This window comes from Bombina bombina, chromosome 4 (assembly GCF_027579735.1).
Source record: "Bombina bombina isolate aBomBom1 chromosome 4, aBomBom1.pri, whole genome shotgun sequence".
NCBI classification, from domain to species: domain Eukaryota; kingdom Metazoa; phylum Chordata; class Amphibia; order Anura; family Bombinatoridae; genus Bombina; species Bombina bombina.
This window is the reverse complement of record NC_069502.1, coordinates 762,735,238-762,757,372: the sequence shown is the minus strand read 5'-3', so window position 1 is coordinate 762,757,372 and position 22,135 is coordinate 762,735,238. Positions and strand designations below refer to the sequence as shown.

The window sequence follows — 22,135 nt, the reverse complement described above, 5'->3', positions numbered from 1 at the left end:
CCTAGCTTATGCGTTCTCACCGCTCCCTCTCCTTCCCAGGCTTGTAGCCAGGATCAAACAGGAGAAGGCCTCAGTGATTCTGATAGCTCCTGCGTGGCCACGCAGGACTTGGTATGCAGACCTGGTGAATATATCATCGGCTCCACCATGGAAGCTACCTTTGAGACAGGATCTTCTAGTACAAGGTCCATTCGAACATCCAAATCTAGTTTCTCTCCAGCTGACTGCTTGGAAATTTGAACGCTTGATTTTATCCAAGCGCGGGTTTTCAGATTCAGTGATAGATACTCTGGTCCAAGCCAGAAAACCTGTGACTAGAAGGATTTACCATAAAATATGGAAAAGATATATCTGTTGGTGTGAATCCAAGGGATTCTCATGGAGTAAGATTAAAATTCCCAGGATCCTCTCCTTTCTCCAAGAAGGTTTGGATAAGGGATTGTCAGTGAGTTCTCTAAAAGGACAGATTTCTGCTTTATCTGTCTTGTTACACAAACGACTGGCAGCTGTGCCAGATGTACAAGCTTTTGTACAGGCTTTGGTCAGAATCAAGCCTGTTTACAGACCTTTGACTCCTCCCTGGAGTCTAAATTTAGTTCTTTCAGTTCTTCAAGGGGTTCCGTTTGAACCCTTACATTCCATAGATATCAAGTTACTATCTTGGAAAGTTCTATTTTTGGTTGCTATTTCTTCTGCTAGAAGAGTTTCTGAACTATCTGCTTTGCAGTGTGATCCACCCTATCTGGTGTTCCATTCAGATAAGGTTGTTTTGCGTACCAAGCCTGGTTTTCTTCCAAAAGTTGTTTCCAACAAGAATATTAACCAGGAAATAGTTGTTCCTTCTTTGTGTCCGAATCCAGTTTCAAAGAAGGAACGTTTGTTACACAATTTAGATGTAGTCCGTGCTTTAAAGTTCTATTTAGAAGCAACAAAGGATTTCAGACAAACTTCTTCTTTGTTTGTCGTTTATTCTGGTAAGAGGAGAGGACAAAAAGCTACTGCTACCTCTCTTTCTTTCTGGCTGAAAAGCATTATCCGATTGGCTTATGAGAGTGCCGGACGGCAGCGTCCTGAACGAATCACAGCTCACTCTACTAGGGCTCTGGCTTCCACATGGGCCTTCAAGAACGAGGCTTCTGTTGATCAGATATGTAAGGCAGTGACTTGGTCTTCTCTGCACACTTTTGCCAAATTCTAAAAATTTGATACTTTTGCTTCTTCGGAGGCTATTTTTGGGAGAAAGGTTTTGCAAGCCGTGGTGCCTTCTGTTTAGGTAACCTGATTTGCTCCCTCCCTTCATCCGTGTCCTAAAGCTTTGGTATTGGTTCCCACAAGTAATGGATGACGCCGTGGACCGGACACACCAATGTTGGAGAAAACAGAATTTATGCTTACCTGATAAATTACTTTCTCCAACGGTGTGTCCGGTCCACGGCCCGCCCTGGTTTTTTAATCAGGTTTGAAAAATGTCTTTCTCTATACACTACAGTCACCACGGCACCCTATAGTTTCTCCTTTTTTTCTCCTAACCGTCGGTCGAATGACTGGGGGGGCGGAGCCTGGGAGGGACTATATGGACAGCTCTTGCTGTGTGCTCTCCTTGCCATTCCCTGTAGGGGAGGAGAATATCCCACAAGTAATGGATGACGCCGTGGACCGGACACACCGTTGGAGAAAGTAATTTATCAGGTAAGCATAAATTCTGTTATTCTGAAATCCAAACCGTTTCTAGTCCCAAGCAGTCTGGATAAAGGGTTTTGTATCTGTAATATAAATAGCATGTTAACAGTGGAAATGTTTTACTAGAAATATTTTTAAAAATGCTTTCAAAGTGTTGGATTGTACATAATAGCACATAAGTTATTTAATGCAGTTTTATATCCTGTAATATGTAATGTTATTGATGATTCTTATGATGATGTGATTTCATGTATGATATAAATACAGGTAGCCCTCAGTTTACGCCGGGGTTAGGTTCCAGAAGGAATGGTTGTAAATCAAAACCGTTGTAAATTGAAACCCAGTTGACAATGTAAGTCAATGGGAAGTGAGGGAGTTAGGTTCCAGGCCCCTCTCAAAATTGTCATAAGTAACACCTAATAAATTATTTTTAAAGCTTTGAAATGAAGACTTTAAATGCTAAACCGCATTATAAACCTAATAAAATAATCACACAACACAGAATATATCATTAAACTAAGTTAAATGAACAAAAACATTTGCTAAACAGCATTATAAACCAAATACAATAATCACACAACACAGGCTTCACTTGCATTTTTCTGCAAACAGTTCTTTCTATGCATTCCAATCTGGACTGATTTATAGACAGGAAGATCTTGTTCCTTTGAAATCTGCTCGATAGCTCAGGTCTGGTTAAACTGATTGATTTCAGCTTGCTTGGCTTTGCTGCAACACAAGCGGACAGCTCCACCTACTGGCTATTTTAATAAATGCACTGCTTCTCAATGCTTTTCAATAGCAGTCACATGACTGGAAAAAAAGATTGTTATTCTGAAACGTTGTAAATTTAACCGTTGTAAACCGAGGGCCACCTGTATTGATATTGTTGTTGATGATATCACCAAAAGTATTTTAATCCATGGAAAAAAACACTTTTTTCATGATTTTTACTGTTTTCTAATTTTAAAATTTAGAAGATTAAAGCCCAGTCCTTCGGGAGGAGACAATATACTAGATAATACTACATAAAGTTTTAGGCACTTTTGGTCAGTTTTACACAATTACAGTCAAATTGAGGCACGTTCCATATATCTGGTCATCATTCTTAGTAGGCCCGCATATGATCAGGATCATTTCTGAAACTGGTGAACTCATTTTCAGAAGTTTTTTTTAGTACCTCTACCTGCCTTAATTGTTTTTCCCACCTTATTTCATGGGTGTCTTATGGATTTCACAGCTTGGTTATTGGATCCCACATGTGGCTTCTGTCTTCTTTGCTTGTTGCATTCCAAACCATATATAGCATATGTTTTAATTTTAAAGGACTTAAAAACACCTTGTAATTACAAGACACTTCTTTTGTCTTGCAGCAGATAAACATACCAGTTGAGTGTGAAAGCTTTTTAGAAAAGAAAACCCTATTTGTTGCAATTGTTTTTCAATAGCCAAACTGCCCCTATCACTTGCTTCATCTGGAGGAGCCAATCTAGCCTTGTGACTGGAATAAACAATACTTGCCTGTTTGATTATCTCTGCCAAATCAATTAAAGACAGATACAGTATGTAACAGGGTTAGGTTTGTGGAGTCTCTAATGTGCGCTTCTAGTTCTCAGAACTGGAAAACCAACAATTTTCAGAAAATGGAACAAAATAAATAATGTAAATATATTGCATTAGTATTTTTTTTTTTTTAATTTTTATTTATAGAAAAGATCCCATACTTACACAACAATTTAGAGCCAAGATACAAGTACTGTGTGTTATACATATACATCGAAATCCGTATCCATCATATGAAGTGCAAGTAGTGCAATTTAGATTAACACAAGAGCAAACAATGCATAAATCATGCAAAATACAGGATCCATTTTGAAAAAACATAAACAATAATAACATATAAAACAATAATACATTAATACATAAATACATACTTACCCCGGGAACCTCCAGCCCACCCTCCACAGATCTGAATCTTTCAGTAAAGGAGAGGGAGGAGGGGGGGGCTACTGATAAGCACAAGGAGTAGCATTGTCATGGCTATGAAGTAGTTAGGCACCAGTTGTCCCTGAGGTTTTCCTCTAAGATAAAGAGACTATTATTAAATGGGTATATTACCCTATCTCTAACCATGGCTGGTAAGTAAAGAAGATAGGCCTCCCACTTATGGAAAAACTTCCCAACTCTTTTTTTCTGGGTCTCCCTTTGAATCCGCCTGTTCGATTAACATCTGTGTGTGTATAATTCTGGTTAGTTTTTGAAATGGTGGTGAGTTATGATTAGCCCAGCCTGCTAGGATTTGTTGTTTTGCCAACATTATTACTGTTGATATAAGACCGTCATGTTTAGATACCCTGTCTAACGGGATTAAAAGAATAACTTGTTGAACTGAGAGACGTATCTTCTCCTTAGTGATCAAAGATAGGTAATCTTGTGTCAAAATGTTTGCAGTTTGGGACAATACCAAAACAAATGTTTCCAATTTGGTGTAGCATAGCCACACTTAGTGCAGCTATAAATAGCTCCAGGAACTCATTTGGATCTGAGTCTAACAGTGATATATATTTGGTGTAAAAGCTTCACATGGGTCTCTCTTAAGGATACTGACAGTGTGGTTGCCTGTGCCTTGTCTAGACTTTCACTAAGTAGGTTCTCATCCCAAGGGAGGTGCTCAACATCTCTCCAGCGTACTACCACCCTCTGTATGACTGAATTCTTGAAGTGTTTAAGGATGTGGTTGTATATATGTGTGATTTTATGGGAGCCTTGTTTCACGATCATGCATAGCCTGTCAATGTTGGTGGGTTCCTTAATTAGAAGGCCCTTCGCTTTCAATTTGTGTATGTAATGCCTAGTCTGGAAGTATGCAAATCTCTGTGAGTTAGAAAGAATGAACAGATTTATTAGTTCCTGGAATGTAACCATGTCCATGGTTAATGGTTCGATGAGCTGACCGAGTGTGGTGAGGTTACGCTGTTGCCATATTCTAAACACTTCCGTGGTATATCCAGGTATAAGCTGTAGGTTGCCCTGTATAGGTAGGTATTTGCTGACTGATCTTTGGACCGCCCATAATCTACACAATTTGGCCCAGGCTCTCAATGGGTCTCTATATAGGATGTGGTTGCGCACGATGGGGGGAAGAGAAGAGAGATTAGCATGAGGAAGAAATGCCAGGTGTAGTGGCCTGATGAGCCCTCTTTCTAAGGCCGGAATGGTGAAGTGATCACTACCCACCATCTAATCAAGAACATTATACCATGCAATGTTCGGGAGCCGAAGTCCTCCTTTAGACAACGACATTGCCAAGGAAATCTTTCCTATCCTGTGTTTTTTTTTTTTTTTTTAAAGTGAGGTGACATCCTGCTGAGTGAGTAGCAGAGGTAGCATCTGTAAAGGGTACAAAAGCTTGGACAACGCAATAATTTTAAAGAGTTGGATTCTACCTGAGAGGGAAAGCGGCAGTTTTGTCCAGCTAGAAAGCAGCATTTTAATATTGGCAATAATGTCTGTAAAGTTGAGACGGTATAATTTGTTAGGGTTAACGTGTAGGTAAATCCCCAAGTGACTTTAAGCCCTATATCAGTTAGCAGAGTGTTGTGTGAATTCTGTAGCCAGGTGACCTCAGATTTGTCAATGTTAATTTTATACCCTGAAAATGTGCCAAATGTGTCAATGATGTGCAGAAGATTTTTCAATTGAACAGCAGGATCGCCTACAAATATTAGCAAATCATCTGCATATAGGGAAAGGTGTTGTGTGGTGTTAAGTACATTAAGTCCTGCACATTTTTGCCTGATGTAGCATGCCAAAGGCTCTATGGCCAGGTCAAATAACAAGGGGGAGAGTGGGCAACCCTGTTGTGTACCTCTTTGAAGCTCGACTGTAGTGGAGAGTTTACCATTTATTATTAGAGACGCTTTGGGAACATCATACAGTGTGTAAAGAAAGTTTTTGAAATGGCCCTTAATTCCAAACCAACCCAAAGTGGAGTGAAGATGGTCCCATTCTTTCCTGTCAAATGCCTTTTCCGCATCTAATGCTAAAAGGCAGGCATCTTGTAATTTGAGATTGTGTGTGTGTATTGGACTTATTATTCCAATAGAGTGAGGTAATTGCTAAGGTTTTTCTAATGTTGGTGACCGAGGATTGTCCTTTGACGAATCTTGTCTGGTCAGCATGGATAACAGATGGCAGGGCTTGGGCTAGTCTATCCGCTAAAATTTTTAAGATTTTATAGTCTCCATTGAGTAGGGAAATCGGGCGATATGAGGATGTCTTAGTAGGGTCTCTATCTGGCTTGAGTATAAGGCATATGTTAGCTTCCGAGAATCTGCTATCCATTCGCGTAGTGCCCTCTAAATAGGCTGTGTAAAGCGAGGACAGAATTGGGGGCTAGTTCAACAGTGAGAATTTTATAGTATTCTGTCGGTAAATGGTCAGGGCCAGCATTGCGTATTGCTTTTATGACCTCTTGGGGACTAATCTGTGCGTTAAGGTGTGAAATTTGTTCTTCTGTTAGGGTGGGGAGTCTTATGGAGTCCCAAAACTGCTGTTTCTTTACATGGACTACCTGTTGACTTGAGAATAGGGGCATGTAATAGTTTACAAACTCTTCCATAATTTCCTTAGCATTGGAGGTGAAATGGTCACCCGATTTTATGGCTGTAATGTAGGATTTGGGGCTATATATCTTGACAAGGTTTCCTAACATCTTGCCCGATTTATTGCCATGGCGGTAATAATGGCCCTGTCTTTATAAGTTAAATTGACTGTCCTGTTGGGCTAAAAAGGTATCCCTGGTTGACTTAAGGTCATAAAACCGCTGCCTGGATGTAGGAGTGGGGTTGTAAAGATATGTGTTGTAGGCATCTGTCAATTTCACAAGGAAGTCCTTGCCCACCTTTTCAAGCTGTTTATTGTAATGTGCCATAAAATCTGTTATGTGCCCTCTCATTACCGCCTTCGACGCGTGCCAGAAAAGGTCTGGGTTGCATTCGTGCTGGCTATTGTCTAATTTGTAGTGCATCCAAGAGGATTGTAGGGATTGTCGATTGGGAGGGGCGGGGCTGGAGCATGAAATGGATTGGGGCATGGCCCAAGATTGTAATCTGCTCAATGGATGGAAGGTGTATTTGAAGTGTCACCGCTGCTGTGGTCAGAAAATAATCTATTCGTGACAAGATACCATATGTTTTAGAGAGACACGTATAGTCCCTGGTAACCGGATTCAGTTCCCTCCAAACATCCACTAGACCTAGCGCTTCCTTAAATGATTTAATTAATGTCACCTCTCTAGCATATCTGGCCCTGTGCGTTTTACAAGTGTTTGAGGCGGCCGGGTCCCTAAATCTGTCTAAAGGCAGCGCCTGTGCCAAGTTAAAGTCTCCTCCCATAAGTATGGGGGCAGTATATATAAGCAATTTTGCCAATAGTGCAGAACAAAAGGTGGAACAGTACTCATTGGGGCCATAGACGTTGCAGATTGTATATGTATATGTGTCAATGTGTAGGAGAGTTACAATGAATCTACCTCTCTGATCTACCTCTACCCGGGAGAAGGAAATCGAGAGTCTCTTCCTTGCCAAGATAGCGACCCCTCTCTTCCTACCTTCTGTGGGGGAATATAAAACCTGGCCCACCCATCTGGTCCTGAGTTTGTCATGTTCCTCTGCAGTTAACTTAGTTTCTTGCAGCAATGCAATGTCTGTGTGCAGGGATTTTAGGTGTTGCAGGATCATGCTTCTCTTAGCAGGAGACGTTATGCCTCCCACATTCCAGGAAGTCACCTTAAGATGTGTAGCCATATCGTATAATTAGAGTATCGGTGCAAGGTGAGCACATAACAATCGTGTTAAGGAGTATATATGCATCAAAGGGGCAAATAATGTCCGGTCTAGTGAAGTCTACTAAGTGTGGGGTACCAGGCCAACTGTGGACACCATCCCTATCTACCGGGGTCCCCCTATGAGATCTCCGACCTGCTGAGTATCGTGTTTCAGGGTGAAGCATGAAACTGAGTGTATGCGTAGTCTGCGGGTCTAAAGGGAAGTAAGGAAGATACAGGAGGGGGCTCACCATCAGTCGTGTTAGTAGGATGTTATTCTTGTTTTCAAGATCTGTAGAGGGCGGAACCGCAGGCACCCAGGCATCATCAGGGCTGAAAACCTAAATAAGAGAAATGAGTTCAGATAAGAAAGATGCAGCAAGCCCCGCTGAATAACAGTGGATCCAATAATTTATCCCCCAGGCAATAGTATACATCCAAACAAACAAAAGAGGTCCTCGTTCAATCTAAAGAAGAGTAACAAAACAAGCATCTCTGTATATCTGTAACTGGTAGGGGCAGGCTGGGTGTGTAAGTGTGGCGCGTCTAGGTTACCAGGCACATAGAAGATAAATTGTGAAATAAGTTGGGCTGTAAAGTAGTGCGCCACTTCCAAATCTAGGGCACTTCTAGTAATGTGTGGGAGCCTCCCAAGATGATAGTGAGGGCATTTGGATGCAGGGGCCCATTGACCCCAAGGGAACAGGGAGGGTGCATTGCAGTTGAGCATTTTCTTTTAAGCTATGAGTCACAAGCAATGATAAGTGGGAAGAGTGCCTCCGCACCACTGTTGGCACTGGGAGAGCTAGTAACAATATAACCTGAAAATAGGATACTACCTCTATCGCCAAGTGCACACTCCTAAAGTTCTGTCTTCCTTGGGGATCGACTATAATAAATAGCTAAACTATTAAATGTGTAAGATTATACATTAGGGCACCAGAGGCAGAATCACTGTGTCCCACCCTAAGTGTGTGTGAGGGTAAAGAGGGATGGGAGCCCATGCATCTTGTGAAACCCAGTGGCCCCAACCCACCCACACAACAGTCAGTCTCCGACTGGCAGCAATCTATCATATTCAAATATTTAAATATTGGGACATCTGCACTGTGGGAGCCTCGTTGAATACTTTGAAAAAAACAAAACATTAACAAATAGCACAAACTAATAAACATCTTTTGAGTATAATACTTTTTATAAAGTCGTTGTCTGAACAAGTCTCTAACTACGAGGGTAGTAAGCAATGTCGTCATCTGTAAAAAAGAAACAAGATACATTGCATAGTGGTTCCAAGGTCTACAATACAGTTACCCATGTTAAATGGTGGGATATCACCCCTAGTCTTGAGCTTTTTCCGAAGCCAAATAAGCCTGTACTGCCGCAGGAGAGTGGAAAAGCTTGGGGCCTGAGGCCATTTGGAGCTTCAGCTTAGCTGGGTATAGTAGAGCAACCCGACGACCTTGTTCATAGAGTTGGGAGCATAAAGGAGCAAAGTCCTTGCGTCTCTTGGTAACTTCTATAGAAAAGTCCTGGAATAGGAGAAGACGACGGTCTTTGTATCTGATTTCTTTGGCAGTCCTGTAAGCCCTCAACATGGCTAGTTTATCCTGGTAGTTTAAGCATTTGAAGATAACTGGTCTTGGCTTTTCCTTAGAATTATCCAGATATCTGTCTGGACCTATGCAATGTGCCCTCTCTATATCAATAGGAAGATAGTCCTGAGACATACCTATCAGCTTGGGGAGGGTGGATGCTGTAAATTCTAAAAGGTCCTTGTCTTTGACGGTCTCAGGCACTCCAATTACAAGCAAATTGTTGTGGTGGCTGCGATTTTCCAAATCCTCTACCTTGTCTTGCAGGTACTGATTTTGTTTCAGCAGGTTTTTCAAGGAGACATCTGATTCTTGCTGTCTATCCCCTACCTCTGAGATTCTCTGCTCCGCTACCGCTAGGCGTGTAGAAAAAGACCTCACCTCGCTGGTCAGAGTGTCAACTCCAGCTTGCAGAGAGTCAATTTTCGGTAGGAAAAAGGCATTCAGCTCCTTGAGCAAAGCACTGTGACCACCAGAAGAGCTTCCTCCCTCCTCCAATTGTGAGGAGTTAGTCATATGGATTTCAGCATTGGTTTTTAACTTCTTATCTTGCGCTCTAGCTGTGTGGGTCATGGCGGTTGATTTAGGCGAGGATAGACGAGGGAAATTATCGTTAACTTTCATAGAGTGGGATGAAGAGGCATTGTTAACTTTTGAGAGTATTATGTTATGCTGTAACTTTTTGGTCTATGGTTTCACCAGGTGGTGCTGAGGTTCCACTACAGGTTGTCTTAATGATGGTAGGTTCTGCAGGAGCACGTGGAGTAAGCAGGCAACAAGAAGGAGCAAAGATAAAGAACAAACAAGCTTCATCTACTTTAGACTGCTGCCAGATAACTCTGCTGTGTGCTACATCTAGTCCCACATGAGCTCCTATGCCATAGGGTGCATTAAAACATAGATTGAATTCTGCTCCTTTGGTATGAGTGTAGAGACAAGCATATTTTATCAGGAGGGTGTCACTTTGCAGGTCAGAGCAGTGTGAATTAATGTTCAGTTTATGGTAGATATCGTTAAGAGGGGGGTGGAATTCTACAAGCAACTGCAAGGGTATCGATCAATGGGAAGTATCACCCCCCACCCACTTTGCTCTGATTAAACAGTACCCTCTATGAAAAAAAGACCACCTTTGTCTAGGCCGTTTAAGATGCTAACTTTTGTTTTATTTTTAATGACTACGGGCTTTTATTACCCTTATCTTGTAGATAGGTCTCTTGTTTCACCCTCTCCTCTCATCTCTGTGCTGCTGTGTAGGTGCGGCAGGGTCCCGAGTCTGAAGGGACTCGGATGTGGTCACTCCCAAAATGGCGATTTTTCGCGCTTCTTCCAGTTAACTTCTGTGGACCAGGGCCGGTCTTTGGGTCCCACGTAAGTGATCCTGCAAGAGTGGAGCACGGGGGCGACCGGGATTGCAAGCTATCTTGCTTTAGTTGTGCAATAAGGTGCGGAGCTCTGTCTCGCTGCTACCATCCAGTTGCCCCGCCCACCGAAGTCCCCGCATTAGTATTTTTTAGGGGTTTACATCTTTTGTGTTTTTTATGCATCAAGTAAAGAGGCATATCGTAAATATCAGACTTAAGTGTATGGTGTATGTTACAAATAGAGTACAGCACGAGGCGAAATAAACCAATATAATAAATAATAAATCAATGAGCTAAAGAAAATATGCTTCATTGGCAAGAAATAGCTGTATTATTTAGTGAGGAAGAAGCACCTAACCATAGGCTCAATATATAAGGTGATTTGGTATAAGGTAATAGTGGATTACTTGTTTGGAGTCTGAAACAAAGCTTGCAGGAGGTGCTTTCAAGACAGATTTTAGAAACAGGCCAAACACGTCACCAAATAAACAGAACCAAATGTCAACTACCAGGGAATATCCAGAAGAATAGTAAGCAGTCAATCCAAAGTTCAGTACTAGAGTATCAGTCATGAACCAGATATCCACAGCAGAAGGAACTGACACAAGAATAGTCAAAAGTTCTGTTACAGTAGTCTCCAACAATTTATCAGTCTGCAGTTTAAGGTACAGGCAAAGGTAAGGCTGAGAGCAGAAACCAGAACATAAGCAGGGGTCAAAATCGCCAGGACTTCCATAAGAATTACAAAGCACCAAAAGATGTTAACAAGAGCCTTTTAGCATCTCCTCCATGAGCCTTAGTGCAAATTCTGCAGCAAGGTTAGTTCTATTGCATTGGGCATAGATAGCGCTATCCTTTCCATAGGTCACACAATCAGAAGAATTAACAGAGATAAATCTGAATGCCCTGTGTGGTAAACTTAGCTCAACATTCCAAACCCCAATATAGTGCACCCCAGGGTGTCATTTGCGCTAATGTGATGCCTTTTAGTGCAACCCCAGACTCAAGCAGCACTTAAGGATTCCTTCTTAATGTGACTCTGGTTCTTAACCCTGCTTCCAATCTTCATGTTAGCACAACCCCGTGCTTAAGTAAGATCTTTGTAGCCTGACATTTTGGAAAGTAGCCTGTATTGCCTCCTGCCTGTATCACTAATACAGTGCTGTGGTGGGTAGTATGGCTTTATAGTTGAATCCCTGTTAATTTGTAGTAGGGGGTTATGGAAAATAAAAGATAACTTAGAGCCAAAAGCATAGTAGTAGTAAATAAATTTGCTGTACTTCTGCTCAAACTGTCTTCTGTCTTACCACCTGTAAGCTAAGCATTTGTCATCCCGAATATGGTAATGTGTAATGCAGCTTTTTCTTAGACTTTCAGCAGCCATGCTGCAGGCGTCTTATCTAGATGAATCATCACTAGGTTTGAACCTTAATTCTGATAGAAAGAGGCCTGTAGTTTTCTCTTTATCACTGCTTATGACAGTAGATGACGGGGTTCAGTGACCCCCCCCCCAGCCAATTATTTTCTAAGCTCCTGCTGCTATTTCTCTAAAAGTCACCAGAGCACCTCATAGAAAAAAATGTAGAGGTTGCCTCCATATTGGACAGAGAGAAGGTGGCGTAGTGCTGATCAGGATAACCACTCTCACCACATCTAGGATTAGCAAAAGCTTCACTGAAAGACTCGCTATACTATCTCTTGATCGCAGATATAAGCTGGAAACAAAAGTAATACTTCTTAAAATAAGTGGCAAGTAGTTGCAGATTTTAATGATTTTTTTTTTTTAAATTGACTGTAACACTCCTTGCTCTTTTTTTTTTTTTTGCAAACGACATGGCCACCACCTTAAAGTCTCAATCTTCCCTGTGGTCTGTGAAAGTGCTGAAAGCAGTATAATGCATTTCAGAGCTGAAAAGGGATATGAAACCCAACATTTTTCTTTCATGATTTAGATATAGCAGAGGTTTTTAAAGCTGTCCTCAGACCTCCCTAACAGGCCACATTTTGAGGATATCTGAACTGGAGCACAGGTGAAATAATCAGATAATTAGTAACCATGGTTATTTTACCTGCTCTCACCCAAAGTAATCCTGAGAACTTGGCCTGTTATGGAGGCCAGAGGACAGGTTTGAAAACGAGTGAGATTGAGCATGCGGTTTTAAACAACTTTCTAATTTACTCTTATTGTCAAATTTGCTTTGTTCTCTTGGTATCTTTTTAAAAAAGCAGGGATGTATGCTTAGGAGCCTGCCCACTTCTGGAGCACTATTTGGGCAGCAGTTTTGCAAGAATGTTATTTATTTGCAAGAGCACTAGATGGCAGCACTATTTCCTGCTATGTAGTGCTTCAGATGCCTAGGTATCTTTTCAACACAGAAAATCATGGGAACAAAGCAAATTTGATAAGTAAATTGGACACTTTTTTAAAATGGTAAGCTCTGTCTGAATCACAATAATTTTTGGGGGTTTCATATCCCTTTAAATATAAAAAACAGCACAATTTTATGCTCCTGTGTATTTTTTTTTCTTTTTGGCCAGGGTACTTTCTGTTTATCTCTCCCCTGAGGAGATTATACAGTTATTAGAGTGTACCATGCTTTCTTCTTAATATATATATGTTGATTCTTCTTAAATGTAGATTAAAATGTGTTTCTTTTTATTAATAGGTTGTACACTTATATACCATTCCCACTTTTTAAGAAAATTCAGAGTTTATGTTTTAATGTCTATGAGTTTAACGGTTTTTAAATTATCTAATCTACATATAATCATCAGAGTTTTGGAACTTTTTTAGATCTCCTGAAATATCATCTTTCTTCCCAGTAGTATTGCAAGGAAAATTTATTTTTCAAAGACCCAATTTACAGGAAGCTTTAGATGGAAGATAAATCTATAAAAGAGTTCCTTGGTCCCCAGCACCAGAGTCGTTTTTCTAGGAACTATAATAGATTCAATTTCTATGAAGATCTTTCTGATGGATCAGAGACGTTCTGAGCTGGTGTCAGCTTGTCGTTCCATTTAGGCCACTCTAAACCCTTCTGTGGCTCAGTGTATGGAAGTGATTGGTCTCATGGTGTCTTCCATGGACATTATTCCTTTTGCTCGCTTACATCTTCGGCCTCCTACAATTATGCATGCTGAGACAATGGAATGGAGATCACTTAAATATGTCTCAACAGATCGTTCTGGACAATCTGACGAGAGACTCTCTCTCTTGGTGGTACTGTCAAGATCTCCTGTCTCTCGGCATGTGCTTCTTGATACCATCCTGGGAGATTGTTACTACAGATGCCATCCTTTTCAGTCTGGGCTCCAAGGAAATCTCAGGGGATGTGGTCCTGAGAAGAATCATCTCTTCCAATCAATATTTTGGAACTTCGGGCCATGTACAATGCTCTGAGGGCTTGGCCTAAACTTTGTTCTGCCTGCTATATCAGATTTCAATCAGACAACATAACTTCTGTTGCTTACAAAAATCATCAGGGAGAAACGAGAAACTCCCTTGTGATGAGGGAAGTGTCTCGAATCTTGCAATGGGCGGAATCCCACAATTGTCCTCTTTCCTCAATCCATATTCCAGGAGTGGACAACTGGGAAGCGGATTTCCTCAGCAGACTGTCTTGTCACCCGGGGAAGTGGTCTCTACACCCCAAAGTGTTCTCCAAGATAACTGGGTGGGTTCCGGAGATTGACCTCATGGCTTCCCGTCTAATTACCAAGCTACCCAGATACGGGTCGAGATCGATGGATCCTCAGGTGGAGCTGGTGGACGCGTTAGCGGTTGCATGGAGGTTCAAGCTCATATATCTTTTTCCTCCGTTGGCTCTCTTACCTTGTCATTGCTTGCATCAAGCAGGAGCTAGCTCCGATAATTAAAATAGCGCCATCTTGGCCGCGAAGAACATGGTTCGCAGATCTGTTGAGGATGTCCTCCTCCCCTCCATGGAGATTGCCCGTCCCGAGCGGATCTTCTCATGCAGGGACCCTTCCTGCATCAAAACTTAGATTCTCTGAGACTGCGCGGAGATTGAACACCTAGTCTTATCCAAGAGAGGTTTTTCTGAGAGAGTCATAAACACTCTGATCCAGGCTCGTAAGCCTGTTACTCGCCGTATTTACCACAGGGTGTGGCGTACTTACCTACTTTGGTGTGAGGAATGTGGTTTTCCCTGGCAGAAGGTGAGAATTGCTTGAATTCTGTCTTTTCTTCAGGATGGTCTGGAAAAGGGCCTGTCGACTAGTTCTCTGAAGGGTCAGATTTCTGCCCTGTCGGTTCTAGTAAACCAACTGTTGCAGGAAGACAGAATCAAGGGACCAACCACAACATGAGGAAGAGCCTGTGAGTCTCTCTGAGCACCACAGTTATCACCCTGTACAGCCAGAATGAAGAGCTGTTTGAAGAAAACAGTCAAATACGGAGCAACGTTGCAAAGCAGTAGTGCATTGATTGAAGACTGGCTCTCAGGGAACCCAATGAGGAGCTTTAAAACCCTCCCACATCCCATCTCTCTCTTAGTTTTTTTTTCTTGACCTCATAGGAGATGGTTCAGAATAGAGGTTATTCCATCCACTTGCTTATGAATTTGAGACCCAGAGTATCATTTACAAAGAAGGCAGAACAGACTCTTCACAGTAGCTGAATTATACAGGGACACAGGAATACCCTGTTATGTGCACAGCATTGCCATAACTACCCTCATGTGTCATGTTGACTCGTCCCTAGACTTCTCCTGAGGGACTCTGGTATTTCCTACTGCAACCCTCTGCAGTACACGATATCAGCACTGGGTGGGCTCTCTACTTGATACTGTTGCAGCTGCATTGACATGCATGGTAAGCCAGTGGAGGGATGCTGCGTAAGTTAAGTGACTTTACACAGAACAGACTCAGCCCATAGGCTATTTGTATGTACTCTGAAACAGGTACAGCGTAGTGAGGGGGCTTAACCTGCTCTCCTCATGACACTATTTTTTCTCCTTACATGTCCCTAAAAGTTACACTAGCATGGGGGACACTATCTGTGAGGCCTCTGACCCTTTTTAGCCCTCTGGAAGCTTTAGGGGTAATTTTTGTTGGCACTTTCAAAAATGTGTATGACCCTTTAAGAGAACTGGTAATGGCTTAGTGCATTATGTGGTTTGGTAGTGGAGGCCCTGTTTAGGCTGTGGAACATGTTTTTATAATGTTTATGGAATTATTATGCTTGGTGCACTTTACTTTATTCAGAAACATCCAAAAATGTTTTTCCTATTATTGAGTCACTGGCTTTGCTTCTGGTAGTAGCTCAATGCCCCCTCTATGTTCCTGGGCTTTTCGCTATCAATCTGGAGCCTTTGTGACTAGATTTAAGCTACAATAGTTGTGGCCTGATTTTAAACAGCTTTTAATCTGATTTCTAGTGCCTGCCAGGGGATAAGTACCCATACAGGAGCTGCCAGGGGGTACTTTAGGGCTTTTTCTTATTTCTTGGGGATTTTAAGCTTATTACATTGGGAGATTGTAAAACTGTCAGAGGGAATGTTTTTGTAGTGTAGAGTGCTCTATACCAGGTTTTCTCTGTACTGTTTATTATATAAGGTGTCATTGTATAGTAATACAAGTACAAATATGGAACAAAATGTTTTTGATATATATACATATATATTTTTTTATTTTCCAAATCTGTTTCAGTATGCCAGGTCAACCAAATCTGTTTATGGCAGTGCTGGCAAGGAGATGCTTATGATTAAAATCTTGCAGCAGACATGATTTCTAAAAATAGACTGACTCTTTCCTTCCAAGGGAAGATTTTATTCGGTTCAGACTTGGACTCTATTATTAAGACAGTCACTGGTGGGAAAGGAGCCTTTCTTCCTCAGGAAGCGTTGTTGTGAAATACGCGTCAGGGGTCTGCTGGAGAGCCTTTTTTTTCTCCCTTTTTTTTTTTTTTAACTTTCTTACCTCACCTATAATCTAAACTACTTTCCAGTATGTGGGTTTGATTGGGAAATGTTTTACTTGCTGGCAGTCTGACCTATATCGTAATATTAAATACGGTTCCCGGATTGAAGGAGCCTAGTCTATATTATTACCAGGTGGCTGCAGCTGCAAAATTGTTAATAATTATTATTCCCATTCTGGAATACCTTTTGATATCCCTAATTTCTTTAGTGTGCAGGTATAAGTATTTTTAAAATATGTGGCTGGTATGACTATTTGTTTTTTATTTAATAAACATTTTGTGTGTATGGGGTACATGTAAGTTTCTATAATTTCTCTTTAATTATATTCTTGTGAGGCAATATCAATAACTTTCTTTGGATTGTACATCTATTTACAATTACTTAATAATTGTCCTTATCATGCTAACACCCTGACCAGGATAAACTTTTATGATACTTTGCTTAAATTGTAGGTTTTCTCTTGGAGATCAATTTACTGCCTTTTGTCCTGTTCCCTTTTTTCAACCTAAGCCCTCCAAGTTAGCCTTGAAGCCTGGTTCTTTGTGGTCAATCCAAAAAGTCCAGCATGAAGCTGCGGTCCCCGAACCAGAATCTGTTCTGGTAGGGGCAGGCTGAATCTCTTTCAGGGTGCCTGGTGCAGGTCAGTCCAGGACCCCTGGGTTTGAAATATTTCTCAGGGTTATCGAATAGGCTTCCGATCCAGACCTCCTCGAGGTTGATTCCCTCTGTCACATGTTCCCAAACTTCAGTCAAAGGAGGCTGCCTTTCAACAGTGTGTTCGGGAATTAGAGGTTTTGGGGGTATTTGTCCCAGTACCTGTTTCTCAACACGGTCATGGGTTTTACTCCAATTTTGTTTATTGTCCCAAAAAAAGAAAGGGACCTACAGACCTGTCTTAGACCTAAAGATATTAAACATGTTTGTCAGGATTCCCACTTTTATGATGGAAACCATTTGCACAATCTTACCCTTAATTTAACAGCAGAGTCAATTTATGAGTACAGTAGACCTCAAGATACCTGCACTTTCCCATCCACAGGGATCACTATCAATTCCTGAGGTTAGCTTATATGGACAAACACCACCAGTTTGTCACTCTTCCGTTTGGTCTGGCTACAGCTCCACGCATCTTTATATAGATTCTAAGTGCTCTGTTAGCAGTTAGCAGTGATCAGAGCTCAGAGGATTTCTATTACACCCTATTTGCACGACATATTGGTGCAAGCTCCTTCTCTGTCATTAGCGATCACTCATATTCACAAGCTTCTATTATTTCTCCAAGACCATGGTTGTAAAATCGATGTTCCCAAAAACTCATTATATCCTGCTACAAGGGTTACATTTTTAGGCATTATAATAGATTTCCTTTTGCCTGCTTTCACTTATGCCCCCTTCAACTATCCATGCTCAGTCATAGGTCAAATAATTATCTACATTTGGAGCAACAAATTACTCTGGATTCATAAGTCAGACAATCTCTGTCTTGGTGGACACAAAGTCCTTCTTTGACCCTTGGGGCATCTTTTCTTCATCTGTCATTGTCACAACAGATGCCAGTCTATTAGGCTTGGGGTCATTCTGGAATTCTCGAAGGGCGCAAGGAGTTTGGTCTCCATTAGAGGCATGGTTACCAATAAACATTCTGGAACTTCAAGTAATTCTTCAAGCTCTGTAGACCTGGCCTCTGTTGAAGGAGGAAAATTCTATCCTCTTCCAGTCGGACAATATCACAGCGCTGGCTTATATATCAAGGTGGTACCTGCAGTCTGCTGGCCATGCAGGATGTATCTCTAAATCTGTCATGGGAAGAGAGGAATCAATGCTCCCGGTCAGCTATTGACTTTCCAGGTGTGAACAACTGGTAAGCAGACTAACTCAATTGATAATCAGTCCTTCCAGGAGTATGGTCTCTCCATCAGGATGTATCCGATCAGCTAGTGATCAAATGGATCCTACCAGACATAGATCTGATGGCTTCACACTTAAATCACAAACTTCCAAAGTACACTGTGCAAGATCAAGAGATCCAGAGGCTCACATAGTACACGCCTTGGCATGTACATGGGAATTTAAACTAGCATACCTGTTTCCACCGTTTGATCTGAACAATGACTCTCAGTAGAAGAACAAACAGGAGTCAGCATCAGTAATATTAATTGCTCCATCCTTGCCCTGCAGGACATGGTATGCTGACCTAGTACAGATGTCATCAATGCCTCTATGGCGTCTTCCTCTCAGACCAGACCTGTTATCACAAGGTCCTCTTTTCCGTCAGGATCTCAAGTCTCTAATTTTGACGGCATGGAGGTTGAATGCCTAGTTTTGAGACATAGGGGATTCTCAGACTTGATTTTTCTATACAGGCTTGGAAACCTGTGACTCAAAGGATTTACCACAAGGTTTGGAAAGCATATTTTGTGTGGTGCACCTCTAAAGAATTTTCTTGGTGTTCCTTTCGGATCCCGAGAATTCTTCAGTTCTTAAAAGATGGCCTTCCTGGCTAAACTTCCTGATGTACAGACCTTAGTTCAGGCGTTAGTTTGAATTAGGCCAGTTGTAAGACCTATTTATCCTCCCTGGAATTAGATCCTAATTCTTTCAGTTCTTCAGGGTCCTCCCTTTGAACCATTGTAGTCCATTGACATAAAACTGTTGTCTTGGAAGGTGCTTTTCTTGTTAGCTATCTCTTCTGCTAGAGGAGTTTCTGTGCGTTATCCTGTGACCCTCCATTTTTTATTTTTCTCAAGGATAAGGCTGTACTGCATACCTGGGGGCCAATTTATGAAAGTGCGAACAGACATGATCTGCTGTAGTGATCATGTCCGCCGCTCATCAATAAATGCTGATGCATTTATCATTGCACAAGCATTTCACTAGAAATGCTTGTGCAATGCCGCCCCCTGCACATTCATGGCCAATCGGGGGTGTCAATCAAATATGATTTTTCCCCAACAGTGGTTTCTACTGATATCAATCAAGAAATTGTTGTTCCTTCTCTTTGTCCAGACCCTGCTAACTCTAAGGAAATATTGTCAGAGCTTTGAAGTTATATCTCCAAGCTACTAAAGTTTACAAAAACTTCTAGTTTGTTTGTGCATTACTCTGGGAATTGTAAAGGCCAGAAAGCTACTAAGGTAGCGTTTGCATCTTTGCTTAAACAAGTGATTCACAAGGCTGGCTTGATGGCGATATGTCGCCTCCTAAACGTATTACAGCTCACTCTACCAGAGCAGTGGCAACATTGTTGGCCTTTAAGAATGTATCTTTTTTTCAAATTTTATTGTTTTGAAGTCTTTTTGCTTCTTTGCAAGCAGCTTTTGGCAGGAAAGTCCTTCAGGCTGCAGTATCAGCTAAATAGGAACTGTTGGAGAAAGTATTTTCCCTCCTTGTCCATAACATAGACCATCAGCTTGGGTATTAATCCCATATGTTATGGAGGACTGTGGATCATTTTACGAAAGAAAACAAAATGTATGCTTACCTGATAACATTTTTTTTAATTTTCTTCCGAATGATGATGGTCCACAGGCCCCTCCTGCTTCATGATGGGCAGCAGTTGTAATGACACCTCCTATAAATCCTTCTTTGCCTTTCCTACCTGTCTTTCCCATTCTCTAGTCAGCTATATGTGAAATTAAGAGAGAGAGATGTGAATTTGGAGGATTTTAAAGCTCTTGTATGGGTTCTTGACCTCCTCCTAGTGGCAGGATATTACATCCCATATGTTATGGAGGACTGTGGACCATAATCATTCCGAAAGAAAATAATTTATCAGTTAAACATACATTTTGTTTTAATAGTAGAGATACCCTCTAGCAAGGAAAAAGTTATGTTTGCTTTGATGTCCTTTTATATGGATCGGCAGGTGAGATATAATGTAATGCATGTGACTATCCCGCATTTCCAATTCTTCTTCTGTGTGAAAGGGTTAAAATAATATATGATCAATTTTAGCACTTTTTTCCTTATGTTGTCTTTGTCATTTTATCCTCTTGAAATGTATTTCTCTTCTTAAAAACGGAAACTGCACCAACTGAGAAACCCTACCAAGTAGATATCTCTTTTTTGAGAACAGCTTTTGTGAGATGATCTTAATCTAGAAGGATATGGAATTAGAACTAATGTCTTTGGTCTATATGATTCATAGCTGTTAGTTCTGTCTCATTGATCTGGTTAATTCTAGAGTTCCCTAAATAAGAAAATGCTACGTTGAAGGGCAAAAATTGTCAGGTGGCTGTTAGGCTGGTAATTTGTTAAAGGGACAGTCTAGTCCAAAATAAACTTTCATTATTCAGATAGGGCATGTCATTTTAAACAACTTTCCAGTTTACTTTTATCACCAATTTTGCTTTGTTCCCTTGGTATTCTTAGTTGAAAGCTAAACCTAGGAGGTTCAGATGCTAATTTCTTAGACCTTGAAGGCCGCCTCTTATATGAATGCATTTTGACCGTTTTTCACCACTAGAGAGTGTTAGTTCATGTGTGTCATATAGATAACACTGTGCTCACGCATGTGGAGTCAGCACTGATTGGCTAAAATGAAAGTCTGTCAAAAGAAATGAAATTAGGGGGTGGAACGTTTATTAAAGGGACACTGAACCCCAATTTTTTTGTGTGTGATTCAGACACAGCATGCAATTTTAAGCAACTTTCTAATTGACTCCTATTATCAAATAGTCTTCATTCTCTTGGTATCTTTATTTGAAATGCAAGAATGTAAGTTTAGATGCCGGCCCATTTTGGTAAACAAACTGGGTTGTTCTTGCCGATTGGTGGATAAATTCACCCACCAATAAACAAGTGCTTTCCATGGTTCTAAAACAAAAAAATAGCTTAGATGCTATCTTTTTCAAATAAAGAAAGCAAGAGAACAAAGAAAATTTGATAATAGGTGTAAATTAGAGAGTTGCTTAAAATAGCATGCTTTATCTGAATCACGAAAGAAAAATTTTGGGTTCAGTTTCCCTTTAATATAACTGTGTTGGTTATGTAAAACTAGGTAATACAGGGATTATCTTTTAAAACAATAAAAAGTCTGTTGTAGACTGTCCCTTTAAAGCAGAATAGTCACCTTATTTATTTATTTTTGTAAACCTAATGATAATAAACAAAAGGTTTTTTAAAATATAAAAAAAAATTTGCATGCTAAATGTAATCTTTTTGTTTTTCAGGTCTGTTTGCTTTGTTTTCTCGATGGCAACGGCAAAATTATGATATTGTTGTTGGTGTGTTATCTGCTCGGCATAATAATGAACTGCGGAATGTTATAAGGAAAACGTGGCTTCAGCACTTGAACCAACACTCATCACTAAGTCAACGGTAAAAATCAATCTGGTATAAACCATACATGAGTATAAAATGTATTTGTGTTGATTGATGTGAGGAATTGAAAATAGCCACAGTGTGCATTTTTTTAAAGGGATATGAAACACAATTTTTTTTCTTTCATGATTCAGATAGAGCATTGCATTTAAAGTAACTTTCTAACTTACTCCTATAATTTAATTTTTCTTTGTTCTCTTGGCTAAATGTAGCCACCAATCAGCAAGAGCCACGCAGGGTGCTGAACCAATAATGGGCCGGCTCCTAAGCTTACATTCCTCCTTTTTCAAATAAAGATACCAACAGAACAAAGAAAAATTGATAATAGGAGTGAATTAAAAAAATAGCTTAAAATTGCATGCTCTATCTGAATTATGAAAGGGAAAAAAATGGGCTTAATTTCCCATTAAA

The 22,135-nt window shown here is 40.7% G+C and overlaps 1 protein-coding gene across 1 annotated transcript in view; it reads left to right on the top strand.

Moving 5' to 3' along the window:
- Positions 1–22,135, top strand: part of B3GALNT2 (beta-1,3-N-acetylgalactosaminyltransferase 2) — a 453,609-nt gene that overhangs the window by 48,891 nt on the left and 382,583 nt on the right. Inside the window, exon 2 of the mRNA XM_053711078.1 lies at positions 21,574–21,721. Coding sequence (XP_053567053.1) covers positions 21,574–21,721 — 148 coding nt within the window. The remainder of the gene's footprint in view (positions 1–21,573; positions 21,722–22,135) is intronic.